Below are 15,073 nucleotides of genomic sequence, written 5' to 3' on the forward strand. Positions count from 1 at the left end.
CAAGAGAATATTTTGTAAAAGAAAAATGGGAGAGTATTATAAAGAACTAGATTAAAGAATAAAACCTATAAAGCTTCGCTTTAATAAAAAAAAAGTTGATTACTTTTTTATTGAAAAAAAAGGTGATTACTTAGTAGAACAACCTAAGAATTTGTTGTGATGTATAAATACATTACCCAGTATTTATATTAGGCAAACACAACACAACAGATTAGATACATTGTTTAGATTCATCGATTTGTGTTGGTGGGCCATGTTGATGATCTTCATTTAGTTTCACTTTTCCACCATATATATTCCCAACAATTCCTCCAATCTTTTTCAACTTTCCTTCACCTCATCTTCACTCCACCCACCTTCTCCATTCCCAAGTGTCTTTCAACCATATCATGAACAATATTAGAAATAATGGCCACAGAGAAGATAAATCATTCTGCTATTTCCACCCCAGACAACTTCTTCTTGGGGTCTGCCCCTTGTGCTTGAATGAGAGGCTCCTCCTCGTGGCGGCAAAACAAGGTCGCCACCACTACCGCCACCGTTCTTCTTCCTCCTCCAAATCCTCCCACAGGCTTCAAACTTCCACACACACAAAACCACCCTCTTCCATTCACAAGATCTTTGCTTTCGGCTCTCTCTTCACTCGCCACGAATCCCACCACTGGAAATCTCACAACTATGACTATGATTATGATGATGTCTCTCCCAGTCCAGAAGGTAATTATTAACACCTCCTCTTTATTTTTTTACCTTCATTATTTCACTAGTTATAGCTACCCAATGTTGAATGCTTGCAATTATAATTATCTTTTAATTATTATCTCCTTCTGAAGAGGAAAGATGAGTTTTTACTTGATTGGGTGTTGTGTTGCGATTATAATTGTTAATCAGTTGTAGTGGGGGGTATTTTTCCAGTTGTAATTGCCATGGGTGAGGGTTGAATGTTGATGAATTGCTTTCATTATTGGTGGAGAATTATGAGTGCATGTTTGCGTGTCTTGATGTGGAAGATTACATTGTGTGATGATTACGAAATTAAGGTCAAAAAGCGTAGCTACAACGATAAGAGTGCTATAAGACAGAAGGAGAGGAGGTGCAGGCTTTGGGTTGTGTTGTGTGCCATTCTTTTCTTCTTGGCGTGGCATATGCCTGTCAGATGCATACGCCAAGAGCATTATGACACTGCAAAATTATTTTCCAAGATCATGCTTTATTCTATGGATTTGATGGAGAGTTAGGCCAATAACTAATCCCCCAATTATCTCATCCATCTTTATGAAAACTATACCCAACAACATAACTCTTTTTATCTCCATTTTTCACTTATGCACAGTGAAAAAATACCCAACACAGAGAAAAATTAGGCGTGTACTACCTTAATTTAGTAAAAACAAAAGTATTATATAACGATATTACTATTATGAGTTTGGTTAGGTGCAACTGTGGAAGAGTACTAGGAGAAAGAAAAAAGTAAGCAAAGCTTAGGGTATGATATATAGTAAAGCGTATAAAAAGAGGTTTTACATAATTTTTTGGTGTATCAGAAATGCGTTTTTGCTTTATCTTTTGGTGTCTTGGTAGCGAGGAAGGAGTGAGAATGATATTGTGGAATGACTTTAATGAACTTTGCAGAGTCATTCATCTCAATCAAGTTTGAAGAGAATGGGGTGGCATCGTGGGAAAAGAGCACAGTGTCGAAGAAGGTGTCCCTAGAGAAGTGCAACAGGAAGGTGTCATGGAAGAATCAAAGCAAGGAGAAGAGCGTGATAGAGCATGGGAAGTCACGTGAGGCGTTTAGGTGGCGGAAGAGGATAGGGCACATGTTCCAGCTCATACGGTGGAAGAAGAGTGGTGGTGTGTGCCACGTGGAGGGAGTGAAGGTGAGAAAGGGTGGTTGGATGAGGACTCTGACAAAGAGGAAAACGACCATCGAATAAAGGGTCCTAAACAACAACACCATTTCTGCCTTTGCTCCTCCACTTTGCAGTCTGCACTGTAAAGTTACATCATACTCATACTATTCACATCCCAGAGTCAAAATTGGCTTTCTTACTATCTCAAAAATGTGCTTTATTAGATTACCACACAAAAAAAAAGAGAAAAGAAAAAGAAAAAGAAAAGGGTAGTGCTTTGTTTGCATGCTTTGGGTACTCGGGGGTTGTTGTTGTAATTGTTTTGGGTTTTTAATTTGTTGATGGCTATAGACAGTACAGGCTGTAAAAGGGTTTGTTGAAAATGGTTTGATTTTGAGAGTTATAGTTAAAAATAAGATCCATACTGGGGCACTGCCAAAACTCCCCATGTTAGGTACCCGTAGTGGGAAACAATGAAGCACAAGGGCCCTTCAACATTATGCTACAGGACTTGTCTTATAGTTGTCTTAGGGGGAGAATGTCTTGTTCCCAATTTTCTAACTTTAATAAATAAGAGTGCAAACAGTTTTTAAAAATTAAGTAGCAAATAATTTGGTGAATAATGATGAATCCCGGTTACATATATAAATGTTTTTTTCCCACGCAAGTCATGGTGCATGTGTGCTTGTCCGATTAGGCCCTTATAATTTGCTTAGTGGTGTGATAGGTGCCCTACACAGAACCATTTTGTCCCCAAGTGATCGATGGCATTGGGTGTGGGGACATGAATTTGCCACATCAGGACCACAACATATTACAAGGGGCTGAAGGAGAAAAGCTTTATTCGGAGCACAAGAAAATGACAAGACACAATCCAATCCTCACCCAACAAGCGCATCAGATAGGGAAATCGACCAAATCCCCCTCCTTTTCGATCATACCAAATTACTCTCTACAATGCAACACACACATACATTGCTTTATCACTAAGTTTACAATCAAATTAGGTGCACCTTTTCTTTTAAATCTTATGCCCTTCAACATTTTTTTCCATATTTTTCTATTCAATCATGTGAGTTTATTTCTAATTGCCCAACTAAAACCAAAGAGAGGGTTTGAAGAAGAAGTCTCTCCAACAATTAGTGTTGGAGCTAACTTTGGTATTAGTAGATATGTAATGTTTGGGAGATGTTGTGTTGTTTGAAGGGTTGGATGTGCACATGTGCTCCACTGTTATATCAATGTCTTATACGTATTTGATTACATAAAAATAAGAAAGTGTTATGTGATGGACCTTTCAACCAAAACTCTTAGTTTACTATTCATAAAGTGAAGTAGTAGATGACAATGTAGAACAGGGAGTGTCTGCACCTACTGTAGTTGCTTTGGCTAAAATTAAGTCTAAAGTTGAAAAAGTCTGTTTGCAGTCATCCTTATAGCCTAAATGTTTTCAACAACCCATTTCTGAGAGATTGGAAATGATAAAGTGAAGAATGTAAGAAAAAACAAACAATAATAATTATAATGTTGAACCATGTACCATATTACAACGGCATCATATTATAATTGAATTTTCTTTCTTTCACGTTATCAAAAAGAGAAAAAAAATGTTATATGAATGAATAATGGGTACACGTTAGTAGATAGGGCTCTGTTCACAACCTCCACTCTGTCCCTATTGGTTCATCTGTTGCTCACTTATTCCCTGTTTTGGTTTCAATTCTCACTTTCTTGTCAACTTCATTTCAAACTTACAACAATAACACCCCATGTGAAATGCACCCTTCTATCTTCAAACCTCTAAAATATTATTTCTTCTTTTGCAAATCTTATTTAATACAACAATATGTGAGGTTGCATTCCATGTCGTGTTTTAGAAAATCATCTTTAACTACTTAATTACACGCAAATTCATTTTAGTTAAAAGTATATTTATTGAAAATACACACACATAATTTTGGCCTGCAGTATTAAAAAATACATTTTAAATTTAACTAAATTTTATAAACTATGAATTTTACATCTATTTATGTAGTATGAAATGGATAGTATGAAATTTCTTTATTTATTTTTATGTGTTGGATTCCAACAATAACTTTGAAATATGATGTACATTTACTTAGAAATTATAACGTGAATTAACAATATGTCCTACTCAATATATATACTCGTTTACTGAAAAAAAAAGTAAAGAATATCGATAAAAGGACAACAACTTTTAGTTAATTTTGCTACATTTTAAGGACTTTTTACATTTAAATTTAAATATAAATATATGAAGATGGCATTAATTTTTACTATAATAAGCTAAACATGGATTCAAAAGATGACGTTAGAGGAGGTTCTATCACTGATAGGGGTTGATAAGAACATTGAAACTAAGGTTTATGTTTGGATTCCGGTGAGGGTGAAAAGGAAAAAAAATAGAGGTTGTTAAAATTTAAAAAAAAAGTATGTTTAGAGATTTAGATGATTTGATTGATGTAATATAATATTTTTTAAATTAATATATTTAAATAGTAATTTGTAAAATAAATTTATAATATAAAAATTAATTTAAAAATACAAATTAAAGTTAAAATAAACTTTGAGTTAAAATAAAATAATTATTATAAATTTTTACAAATAAAAATTACATTTAAGAATAAAAATATATTAAAATAAAAATAAAAATAAATTGAAAATAAAAATTATTACAAAAAATTCATAAATAAAAATTATATTTAAAAAATATATTTAAACTAATTAAACTATAAACATAATTTAGAATTAAAATAAATAATAATATAAAACCTGATTATATTATTTTATGTGATGTTTATTGCTTCAGTATTAGTTTCTGTTAGTTTAGAGTCTTAGTTATACATTTGGATTATTGATCAGAACTTTGTGGTGCAGATTAATCTATTCTTATGTTCATTAGGAGTTTGAGTTATTTGTGAGCACACCTGTTTATAATCAGGTAAGGAGAGCTAATTTTAATCTTCAATATAAAGCCTAGGTTAGAAGATCTAGATGTGAAGGTGACATAATCACAGACTTTAAATTTTTTTTGTAAGATTTGTTGTTGGGTAAATTATTGTATTTTGATTTCGACTGAAAGTGAAAGTATTGAGATGATAGATTTTATTGATTTGGTACATTTACAAGTTGATTGTGATGTGAACAATATTCTTGAATGTGTTTGAATGGTATTATGAATATTTGAAATATAAACATTGATGAATATTTTGTTGGAATTTGGATGTTGAAATTGAATGAATTTGATTTGGAAACCATGAATGTGTAGATATATAAGTTAACATAACAATTAAAGTACAAGGTGATATTAATTTTGTTTTGATATGTTTTGTTAAAATACAAATTTGATATTGAATTTTTAGAAAAACTTGAAAGATATCATTCATAAAAAATTTATGTATAGTAATTTCACTCAAGCAAGATATTTTTGCTTAACTGATATATCTCCGCTTAAGTTAAATTAGGACAATAAAATTCACCTTGGTCTCATGTTCATTTTCACTCAAGTGAGAGGGCTCTCGCTCAAACAAAAATGGGATGGAAATTTGGATGGTTCTTGAGTATTTTCGCTCAAGCGAGATAATTCCCACTCAAGCAAAAATAACACCTGGAACTAAACTTGCTTTTGACCTTATTTTCGCTCAAGCTAAACAAATTATAAAACAACTTTAAAAGTTTGAAATTTTCTTTTATATTATTGAATTGTTTAAAATCTAAATTTTATATGAAATATGTATATTTTTTTAAAATTTTGAAAATATCCATTCTAGATTTTATAATCTAGAATATAAATTTCTATTTTTATTGTATAATTTTAAACATATTCTTTTATTTTGGTATATAAAACCTAGAATAAAACAAATCTCAAATTTTAACTTTTAGATTTTATTATCCATAAAGTTTTTAGATTTCACGTTCCAGAATTAAAAAAAATGTTTAATATAAAACTTCAAAATATAATTTATATTTTTTTAAAGTTTGGGGTGCATAAAGAAATCGCCAATGTTGAGAACTGCAAGACCCTTAAGTTAGTCCACTTTCACTTTATTTTATTGAAGATATCTTTTAGGTCCAAAAACATACAATTTTGGATTCAAATCTAGAATCGTCTCCCAACAACACAAATCAGCCTAAGATATTTGAAATTTTCAAATGCACTCAGAAATGCTTCTCATCTCTCTCTCATTCACCCATACACAATATATATACAGACACACACAACACAAGAGATGTGTGTCAAGGATAGTAAATATGTATGAGAGGTTGATCGATATGTAAAGGCAACAGGAGAAAAATTTGAGTATTGATATATTAACACCTAAAACCACCTCACACTATTTAAAATTTCTCTCTCGCTAATTGTCACCGATTGCTAATTTTCCGAACAATATAAAAAAAAAATAGCTTTCATACATAAAACTAGAATAACAATTTTTTTTATGTACTATTAACTTTGATACCAAAACGTCCTCTTACATTTATTTAATCTTGAGAGTTTAAACACTGACTTTTTTTTTGTCTTAGATTGAACTTCTATAACATTACAAAAAAAAATAAAATTGAAAAGTGAAAGTGGCTGAGCCAACAGCGTTGTCTAAATTGAGATGAATTTGATATCATTCTTTAGGTACTGTTTTTTTACTTTTGGGTGTTTACCCGATACATCCATTTATGTATATTATAGATTGTATATCAACATTAGTATATGTACCGGTATGGACGAGACCATGGTCTTTCTGACCGAGACCTACTTGCCTGTCCGAGATCTAGTCTACCTGATCGAGACTAGGGAAACCTGGCCGAGACCTAAGAGACTTGGTCGAGAAGACCGAGACTAGGGAAACCTGGTCGAGACCTTAGAGACTTGGTCGATACGATCGAAACCTGGTCTACTTGATCGAGACCAGGGAAACCTGGCCGAGACCTTAGAGACTTGGCCGAGACAACTGAGACCATGGAATCCTGGCCGACGGCCGACCCATATTACCGTTAATGCTCAAACCAAGGTCAGTGAAGTTAATCCGTCATTAAGGATTAGGTAATGCAACCCTAAGCGAGATCCACTCCGCTAATCAGGCCCAATAAGGTAAGTCCATTAGAATAATATAAATAGCACACATCCCAAGGAAAAATGTACGTCATTTATTACTGTTCACCTATCAAAGTACAGGTACTCCCACCATCCGGTGTTCACCCGAGACCGAGTGCGGAAGGAGAAGCAGGAGGACGAGAAGAACCCCAGTTCATCACCTAGCAACCTGACCGACCGAAAGAAAGAGAAGAAGACTTTAATAGTTCTCTAGGTCTATCTTCCTAGAAGGAACAGTATACAATATAAAATATAATAGAATGCGAGTACCACCATCAACTCTTGAAATCTGACTATTCAAAGTTAGATAATAACTTCTGATTTAACACCAATAAATGCTATGTCTCTGGTTTTGCGAATTGAATTTGACATTCCAAAATCCAACAGCTACAACTTTTATACACTTGAACAAGGGAAAGAGGAACACATAATCTCCTTTCAAAAACAGAACTTTACGAATATGAATAGTAAAAAAAGAAATCACAACCTCCTTGTAGTTAGTGGTGATTATTATTATAATTATTATTGTGTGATAAGGAATGGAACAATTTTGACGACTTACTTGAAATTTTAAGCTAACACAGTGATTCCATATTCTTGAGATGAAGGTTGTAAAGCACGAATGCGAATGTCATATTTGATTGGACTTGATGCTTGGGTAGCAGGTGATGGTTTTGTTCCGTTTGAAACGAGGGGAGAAGACAATGAAGTGTGATGATTGTAGGAATATCCAACATGGTTGCAACACTTGCGACAGAGAAGCTTGGTTTTTGGACGGAACAAACCCCACGAGTGCTTAGAAAAAAATGGGGCACATTCAATTTCTTCAGCACGGGTGAATCTGCTGTCATCAACGTTCAAGAATGATATAATTCCTCGCTTTATGGATTTCCCATATTTTGAACCGATGGAAGATATGCTCCGGTTAGAGGAGGATAGGTTAAGGTCGTACCCGCAAGTGCCACAACTGCAGAAGTTAGAGATATGTGCTTAGACATTGTAATTGCAAACTGGAAAAAAGAGAATTAAAAATTTCATTCAGATTGGACCATCACAATCATCAACAAGTATTGGGAAATGGTCAAATGAAAGAAAGAAAAGTAGAAGAGGAAACTACCTACTTTTTTCTTTGCTTTTGACCATGCACACTACTACAACTCAAGTCAAAATTTTACTACAGTTTACTGAAAAATTGGTCTCCTTGCTTTTTAGCAAACAGATCCTTCCATATTGCTTATCTTTCAAATCAGTAAACAGATAAACTACATCAAAATTTTCTTTTATTGAAGAGATAAGATCATTTACAGCACCTAAAGTGAAGAACCTGAGTAGTCGTGTTCAAATTATATAGAGATTCCAATAAACCATTCGACTAACATGGGAGATAACTATGTTTCTCAAAGTGTGTGCATGATCAGAAGTTTAATCTTTGAGTAAGAACATCTATTAAGACGTGTTTCTGTAGATAAACTAGTATTTGACTATCCCCAAAATACTCTGGGCACTCAAACATGCTAACAACCCAAACTTTTTCCATGTGAAAACATGATCATAAAACAGGAATTAGATATCAGATTAGGTGTTTCCGTATTGATGGGTCTAAAAGTGTCTAACTAAGCATTGGAATGAATACACGGGTAAAGGTCATGGTCCAGCAGATACTATTCCAATTTCACTGGGACCTAAAAACATTGAACTCATAGCAACAACTCAAAAAGAGAAACAAATTCAACCACAATTAGCACAGTAACTGAACAGTTGAGGAAATTAAAGGGGGATCAAAGGAAACGAGTATTAACCCAAAAGAATCCGAAAACATGTGATGGATAGAGTATATGGAGGGAATATATATGAAAGGAGAATCAATTAGCCACTGCTTTTCAGTCATTCAAACTTCAAAAAATGACACTATCAGGTATTATTCGGAAGGAACCATAAATCATATTGCAATTATGGTGAAAGAAAAAACAGAAGAATAAAAAAAACCAATATGAGATTGAAAAAGAACCTGTATTGGACATCCCTCTGAGAATAGCAGGAATAGGTGTAGGAGGAGGAAGTTGGATTTTGATGAACTTGTGATCTTTTGTTGAACACGGAATTCTCCATTTGAGTTGAATATGAGCAAAGGAGAAAGAGAAAGAGAACTAAATAATAACAAGAGGAAGAAGGAAAGAAACTGCCTTGTAGGAAGTTTTAAGTTTGACTCTACCCAAACCGATTCACACTTCCTAACAAACATTCCTTAAGAATTTTAATTTTCTATACTATATTTGTTTATATACTACTTATACAATCAAATGGTCATTTTTTACATTTTTACAATTTTACAAATTATATTTGAAATATTTTTTTAGTAATTTAATGTTTTTTTATTTCCAATGCATGACAAATTAAACCTTTAATATCTTCTTCTTTATGTTTTTGACCATTATGCCCGTAATTGCGGCCCATTATAATTAATTAGGATCATGAATTACTATTTTTTTTTGTCTCAAACTAAAATTAAAATACTGTATAATCTTTAAAACTAAAGGCAACAATAATTTATTGATATAATAAAATGATAGCATAATTAAAACACCAAGAAAACCCGTCCGTGATCCAAGTGGAATCAGCCTCCATATGTTTCTTTTAACTGTTAATTACATATTGCTTAATCATTGTAACAATTGACTAGGTTAAGAAAAACATTTTCCATCCTAAGTTTAAAATAAGAAAACAAATTTGTATTCTAAATAATAAACTATTTTATCCTTTGAAAAGTACATTTATTAACTTATTTTTATGAATCATCTTTCTGACTATTTGATAATTTAAAATAAAATTGTAATAAAATATATTTTATAAACTAAAATTAAATGTTTAATATAGTACACAGTAGAATAAGAGACGGGACCAACCGCGTTAAGTTACGTTGGTAATCGTAAGACAGGGTTTGTTTTAAAAATGTATGGAATTCAACATGTTCTTGACATTTTTCACTTTCTAGTCTTTTCAGAATTGAACGTGTATAAACTTTAAAATTATACATATTTTTACAAAATTTGTTTTTAATTTCAGTCGTCAAACCGGCCATGATGCAAGTGATTTTATTTATTTATGGAAGCTTCGACTAAGCATTATTTATACGTTTATGAAAACAAACTATTTATATTTTCTGACTTTTTTAGTGTCTTGTGCCGACACAAAGGCAATTGTTAATTCCCACAAAGGTAAAGTTGTTCGGTGATGACACGTGTAGTAACTGTGTGTGTGTTTTAACAGGTAAAAATGGAGTAATATAAAAGGGTAAAGCAGATTAGAAAAAAGTGTGATGATTTAGTTTGTGGTGAACTGAATGCATTGATGATAGATGAGGAAAGGAGTTTTTGTTTAAACAGATGTGAAGAAAGAAAAGAGGTGATGTCTATTCATCATCCCCCTCATCTGTAACGAATTTGCCAGTTCCAGGATTCAAAGCAGCAACGAAGAAGAAAAGAACGTTGAACAAGACAAGGGGTTCGATCTCGTTGATTGGTACTCCAGTCTCAATGTTCAGCTGCGCTAGTGCTCCCTTCCCAGTAATAATCTCTCCAATCAATGAGAAAACGAATCCCAATTGAGCCAATCTTCCCACAAATAGCTCGTTAGCTTTTGTGAATCCAAACAAAGGACCTGAAATATAAACAAATCTAACCCGTTTATACCTACACTAATCATTGTTTCTCACTAAGGAATCAGAAATTTAACAACATTGTTTCAAAAGTCAGGTACCTGAACCGAGACCAATTGCTTCTCTGAACCCTTTGCCTGAAGGAATAACACCTGCAGTGTTGGGTTCGTCGTCATCAACAAATTTCCCACGGTCACCTAAACCTCCAATGGCTCCTAGCAGCGTGAAAAGGATGAAAAACAGAAGAAGGGGCTCTGCTTCATAAATGGGAATCCCAGTTTCCAGATTCAGTTGTGATAGAATTCCTTTCCCAGTTACTGCTTCACCCAACAGTGATGCCTGCACAAAATTAATTCACACAACAACCTTTCTTAATCCTTCTGCCCAATAACACAACCCAATTTCAAAATCATTTTTCCAACACTATATTTATATTACTTTCTTTTCTTAAAAAGTTCATATCAACTAAAAAATAAGATATATCACACCCGAATACAACACTTACCTTACTAATAATTTTATAAAACTAAGACACATGTTGGGTGAATATTAACTATTTTTTATTAATCAATTTTATAAAATTAAATTAAACTTAAATTTTATTCTCTATAAAATAAACTAGTTTACAGGATGTATTAAATTTATAAAGTGGTACTCATTCACAATACAAACTTAATTCTCAAGTGTATTGAAACCAACAAAATATCACGTCATCTCACTATTAAGGTGTCTATTTATAAGCTAAGGTTTATTTTACTCACCGCAAAACCAAGCATGGCAACACGACCCACAAAGAGCTCGTTCTGCTTGGTAAAACCAAACCCTCCAGAAGTGCCAAAGACACCATCTTCAACCTTTGGCTTTGACTTTGTAACCTGAACGAATACATAACTTAAATCTGGTGAAACAAAATTCAATTTTCTGAAACACGAAGCATAGATTAGACCAGACACAAGTTTCAGTTACAAAAAAAAAGGAAAATGAGTACCTTGGTCTTAGCAGGAGGGGCCTTGGTCTTTGATTTGAAGAGGGCGAGAGTTGTGAATGTACGAGGTGAAGAAGAGAAAGAAGCTGATGATGGAAGAGGGCTGAACGAGAGTTGAGAGAATTTAGGCCTTAATTGGAGAAAAAGGTCTTTCTTCAAATCCAGGGAGTGGCTGCTAGAGACACTAGACATGAGGAACATGGTTTGAGCCATTGCTTGAGTATGAAACAAGTATTGTAGGTGGTTTGGTTTAGATTGTTGAGAGTGGTAGTGTTGAATATGTTAAGGAAGAGTTTACCAAAATGATGATAGAATGGGAGCACCATCTTTAATTTAACAAGGGTGTGGATGTGGTGTAGTAGTTGATGAAAGGCAACAAGAGTGACCACGTCTCCAATATTTGTGGGTATGGAGATAATGTTTTCATTTGAGGTTTTACAAAATAATATTTGTCTTCTTTCATTTCCTGCCTCAGACTTAGTACGCTCACTCACTTTAACTTGGATCTGCGTCTCTCTATTTTATTTTCCTGGTTCAATTTCACCTACAAAATAATTGAAGTTGGAGATTTTGAAAAGCAATGTGTCTAGATTCTTCCAAATTCTAGGATGGGTTTTATTGCGGTCCAGAATCTGAAGAAAGAAGTTAGTCAGTAGCAGCTATGAGGATTGGACAAGGAAATCTCAACTCCACAAATCCTCCTTTGACACGTAAACCACCAGTACTGGATATTCCTAGTACACACTTATTTGTTATCTTAGCATAAAAAAAACCTCTCTAAAATAAACGGTTGAATATTTAACAAGCACGTGAAAATATTCCCGCAACCTTCATCGTTTCTCAACTTCATCATATTTCTTAATTCTAACTACAACTATTTTCTAACTGAGATCTTATTTAAAGTCGTTTAAAAGTAAACAAGAATAAAAATTGTGTTTGAAATTCTATTTAACATCTCATTAATTATCGGTTAAACCCCACCTTATAAATATAAGATTTAATTAATTACACTTAAAAATTCACTTTTTTAATATAATATGAGAGCTCCTATCATGAGAGTCATTATCATATCACCTGTTATCGGATCATTCGTAAATATATAGTTTCATGCACTTGTATAATGTACATATTTATAAAAATTATAACATTTTTTTACATCTTTTTCACTAATGTAGAAATAACATACTACAATGACTTTCTAGGTCGATCAAACAATAACCGATGTAAACAAAAATGCGGTGACATTTTTGTAAATATTTGGTACATATTACACCGGTTAAGTTATCTAATCGATGTAATATATTGCTGTAAGACTTATTATTTTTGCGTTAACATAATATATTACACATCGGTTAAGAACTGGTGTAATATACCACACTCACAAAAAAAGGTTAGAAAAAACTTAAGTGAGAGTGTGGTATATTACACCGGTTAGATGGTTTAACCGAAGTAATATATCAAGCTCTCACTTAAGTCTTTTTTAAATCTTTTTTTGTTGTTGTTGTGAGTGTGGTATATTACACTGGTTAAGTCATCTAACTGGTGTAATATATGGTGCCTAGAGAAAGGAATTTTTTTTAAAAAAAAAATAACTTTGAGCAATATATATTACACCGGATAGATGACTTAACGGATGAATTTTTGTTTTTTATTTTAAATAATTGGTGATAGTTAAAAAAATATTTGCGACCATTAATAAAAGCTTTAGAAAAAGGTCCTAAAATATCATGTGAATTAAATCAAATATTCTGAAAGTTCTCTTATTACTAGAAGAATAAGTCAACTTTCTTTATTTAGTCAAATAACAAATTTTTGGAAATAAAAGGAAATTGTTTATGTAAAATGTGAAGACGTTTCCAGGTAAATGCCTTAATCTAAAATGCCAAATGTTATTCATGGTTATTGGAGTGGTGGTGGAGAAATTAAAAAGGGATGGAAGAGTGAGTAAGGTTGAAGGTTCTTGCTGATTACTAAGTGATAAAGATCTTGTTACAATTTATCCCAACCAATCATCCTCAAGGAGTTCACATTCGTATAAGACAAGAATCATGAAAAAAAAAAACGAGTTTATACCGGAGACCATAAAGCAATATGGAAATATACAAAATGTTGAAATTAAATTATGGAACATAAAGAACGTAAAGGAAGGAGAAAATTGTATGGTTATAGAAAAAACTTGCTCTGACAGAGGCACCATTGGGTAAATTTATCCAAATGGGTTTGATATTAGTATAGACTTGAAATTGGGTAAGAGAAGATGTAATATGGTTCGTAGCTCTGAATCTACAATCCAAGGGGTAGGGTGTGTAGAAAAAGAAAATGGATGTGTGTGGTGGTGCAAAAAATAAAGGTGATACCCAAATTGTTGGAACCGAGTGAAGGGATTGAGCTCTTTAGAGAGATATTAATATTCGGCTGATTCTCCCTGCACCCAACACATTTTAACTGGCACTCAATCACATATAAGAAAAAGACAAAATTATCCTTAATAAATTTCATAATACCACCCAACCCTATTATTCTTCTTCTTCCTTTCTGCATGAAGCAGCTGTGGCAGCCACGGTGAGCCACCTTTTTCTCCATTCGTTTGCAGCCACCGTGACCTTCATTATCGCAGGCAGAGCAGCAGCCGCGACGGAGAGCTTCTAAAGTCGGAGAAGGAACCATCAAGGTACGACATGCCTATCAGATATTTGTATCCGTAATTCACTATTGCGTTCCGCATAAATTTTTCCGTAATTCATTATTGCATTCCGGATATTTTTATCCGTAGGTGATTAGTGGCTTCCAGATATTTTTATCCATAATGGACTTTTGACTTACGGATATTTTTATCCATAATACACTTTGGACTTTTGACTTCCGGATATTAATATCCGCATTGAAAATTTTGACTTCTGGATATAAATATCTATAGTGAAAAAAACAAACTTCTGGATTATGATATCTGGGACCAGCTGAGCTCGAACAAAAACCAGAAACGATTAATGTCTGTGCACAACAATGAATGTAACCTCCTCTTTTGTAGCTCAAAGCAAAGCTTCACACAACAATGAACTTCCTCTACCTCACCATACAATATTTTTCAAAGTGAAGAAGACAAGGGCATGATGGGATTTTAAAAAGTTCGTCGGGTGCCAATCACAATTGATCGGGTGCAAGAAGCAATTGCCTTAATATTTTTGGGGGTGATTGTTGTCCATCGAGCTCAAACTATTAGAAGGAGTGTGCTAGAGAAGATTAATTAAATGCTGAAATTGGGCTATAGTGAGATTAAGCCCAAGATCTTGAGTGAGGTCTCCTTTTCTTCAATGCAAGAAGCATTAGTGACCACATTGTTAGCTGAAGAACCAGTTCAAGGGTTAATTTTTGGCTTGCCAGGATAACGAGGATGACTCAGTGGATAAACATGTTTGCTATAACAAATATCCATTGTGTCGTTGAGAGAATGACAATAACTACACTTTTCT

The 15,073-nt window shown here is 33.3% G+C and overlaps 3 protein-coding genes across 4 annotated transcripts; 1 reads left to right on the top strand and 2 right to left on the bottom strand.

The window, feature by feature from the left end:
• The first annotated feature begins 312 nt into the window (after window positions 1-312).
• Window positions 313-2,449, top strand: LOC137820193 (uncharacterized). The gene is made up of 2 exons (XM_090295166.1): window positions 313-717; window positions 1,633-2,449. Exons 1-2 carry the CDS (start codon window positions 390-392, stop codon window positions 1,935-1,937), a joined length of 633 nt encoding a protein of 210 aa, XP_090151292.1. The 5' UTR covers window positions 313-389; the 3' UTR covers window positions 1,938-2,449.
• A 3,984-nt stretch (window positions 2,450-6,433) lies between these two features.
• On the bottom strand, window positions 6,434-9,195 carry LOC137820196 (uncharacterized protein At4g08330, chloroplastic). 2 transcript variants are annotated; one of them, XM_068624117.2, is made up of 3 exons: window positions 8,972-9,195; window positions 7,526-7,930; window positions 6,434-7,132 (listed from the first exon to the last, which is right to left on the bottom strand). In XM_068624117.2, exons 1-2 carry the CDS (start codon window positions 9,070-9,072, stop codon window positions 7,534-7,536), a joined length of 498 nt encoding a protein of 165 aa, XP_068480218.1. In that variant the 5' UTR covers window positions 9,073-9,195; the 3' UTR covers window positions 6,434-7,132; window positions 7,526-7,533. The 2 variants fall into 2 exon arrangements, with proteins under 2 accessions (XP_068480218.1, XP_068480217.1); XM_068624116.2 differs by lacking the exon at window positions 6,434-7,132 and having other exon boundaries at window positions 7,244-7,930; window positions 8,972-9,194.
• Window positions 9,196-10,264: 1,069 nt separating this feature from the next.
• On the bottom strand, window positions 10,265-11,832 carry NPQ4 (Chlorophyll A-B binding family protein). The gene is made up of 4 exons (XM_068624115.2): window positions 11,607-11,832; window positions 11,380-11,493; window positions 10,720-10,957; window positions 10,265-10,620 (listed from the first exon to the last, which is right to left on the bottom strand). The coding sequence occupies exons 1-4, from the start codon at window positions 11,814-11,816 to the stop codon at window positions 10,373-10,375; spliced, it is 810 nt and encodes a 269-aa protein (XP_068480216.1). The 5' UTR covers window positions 11,817-11,832; the 3' UTR covers window positions 10,265-10,372.
• Window positions 11,833-15,073: the final 3,241 nt, after the last annotated feature.

The sequence above is a fragment of the Phaseolus vulgaris genome, chromosome 9 (genome assembly GCF_051622355.1).
Source record: "Phaseolus vulgaris cultivar YP4 chromosome 9, ASM5162235v1, whole genome shotgun sequence".
Classification (NCBI taxonomy): domain Eukaryota; kingdom Viridiplantae; phylum Streptophyta; class Magnoliopsida; order Fabales; family Fabaceae; genus Phaseolus; species Phaseolus vulgaris.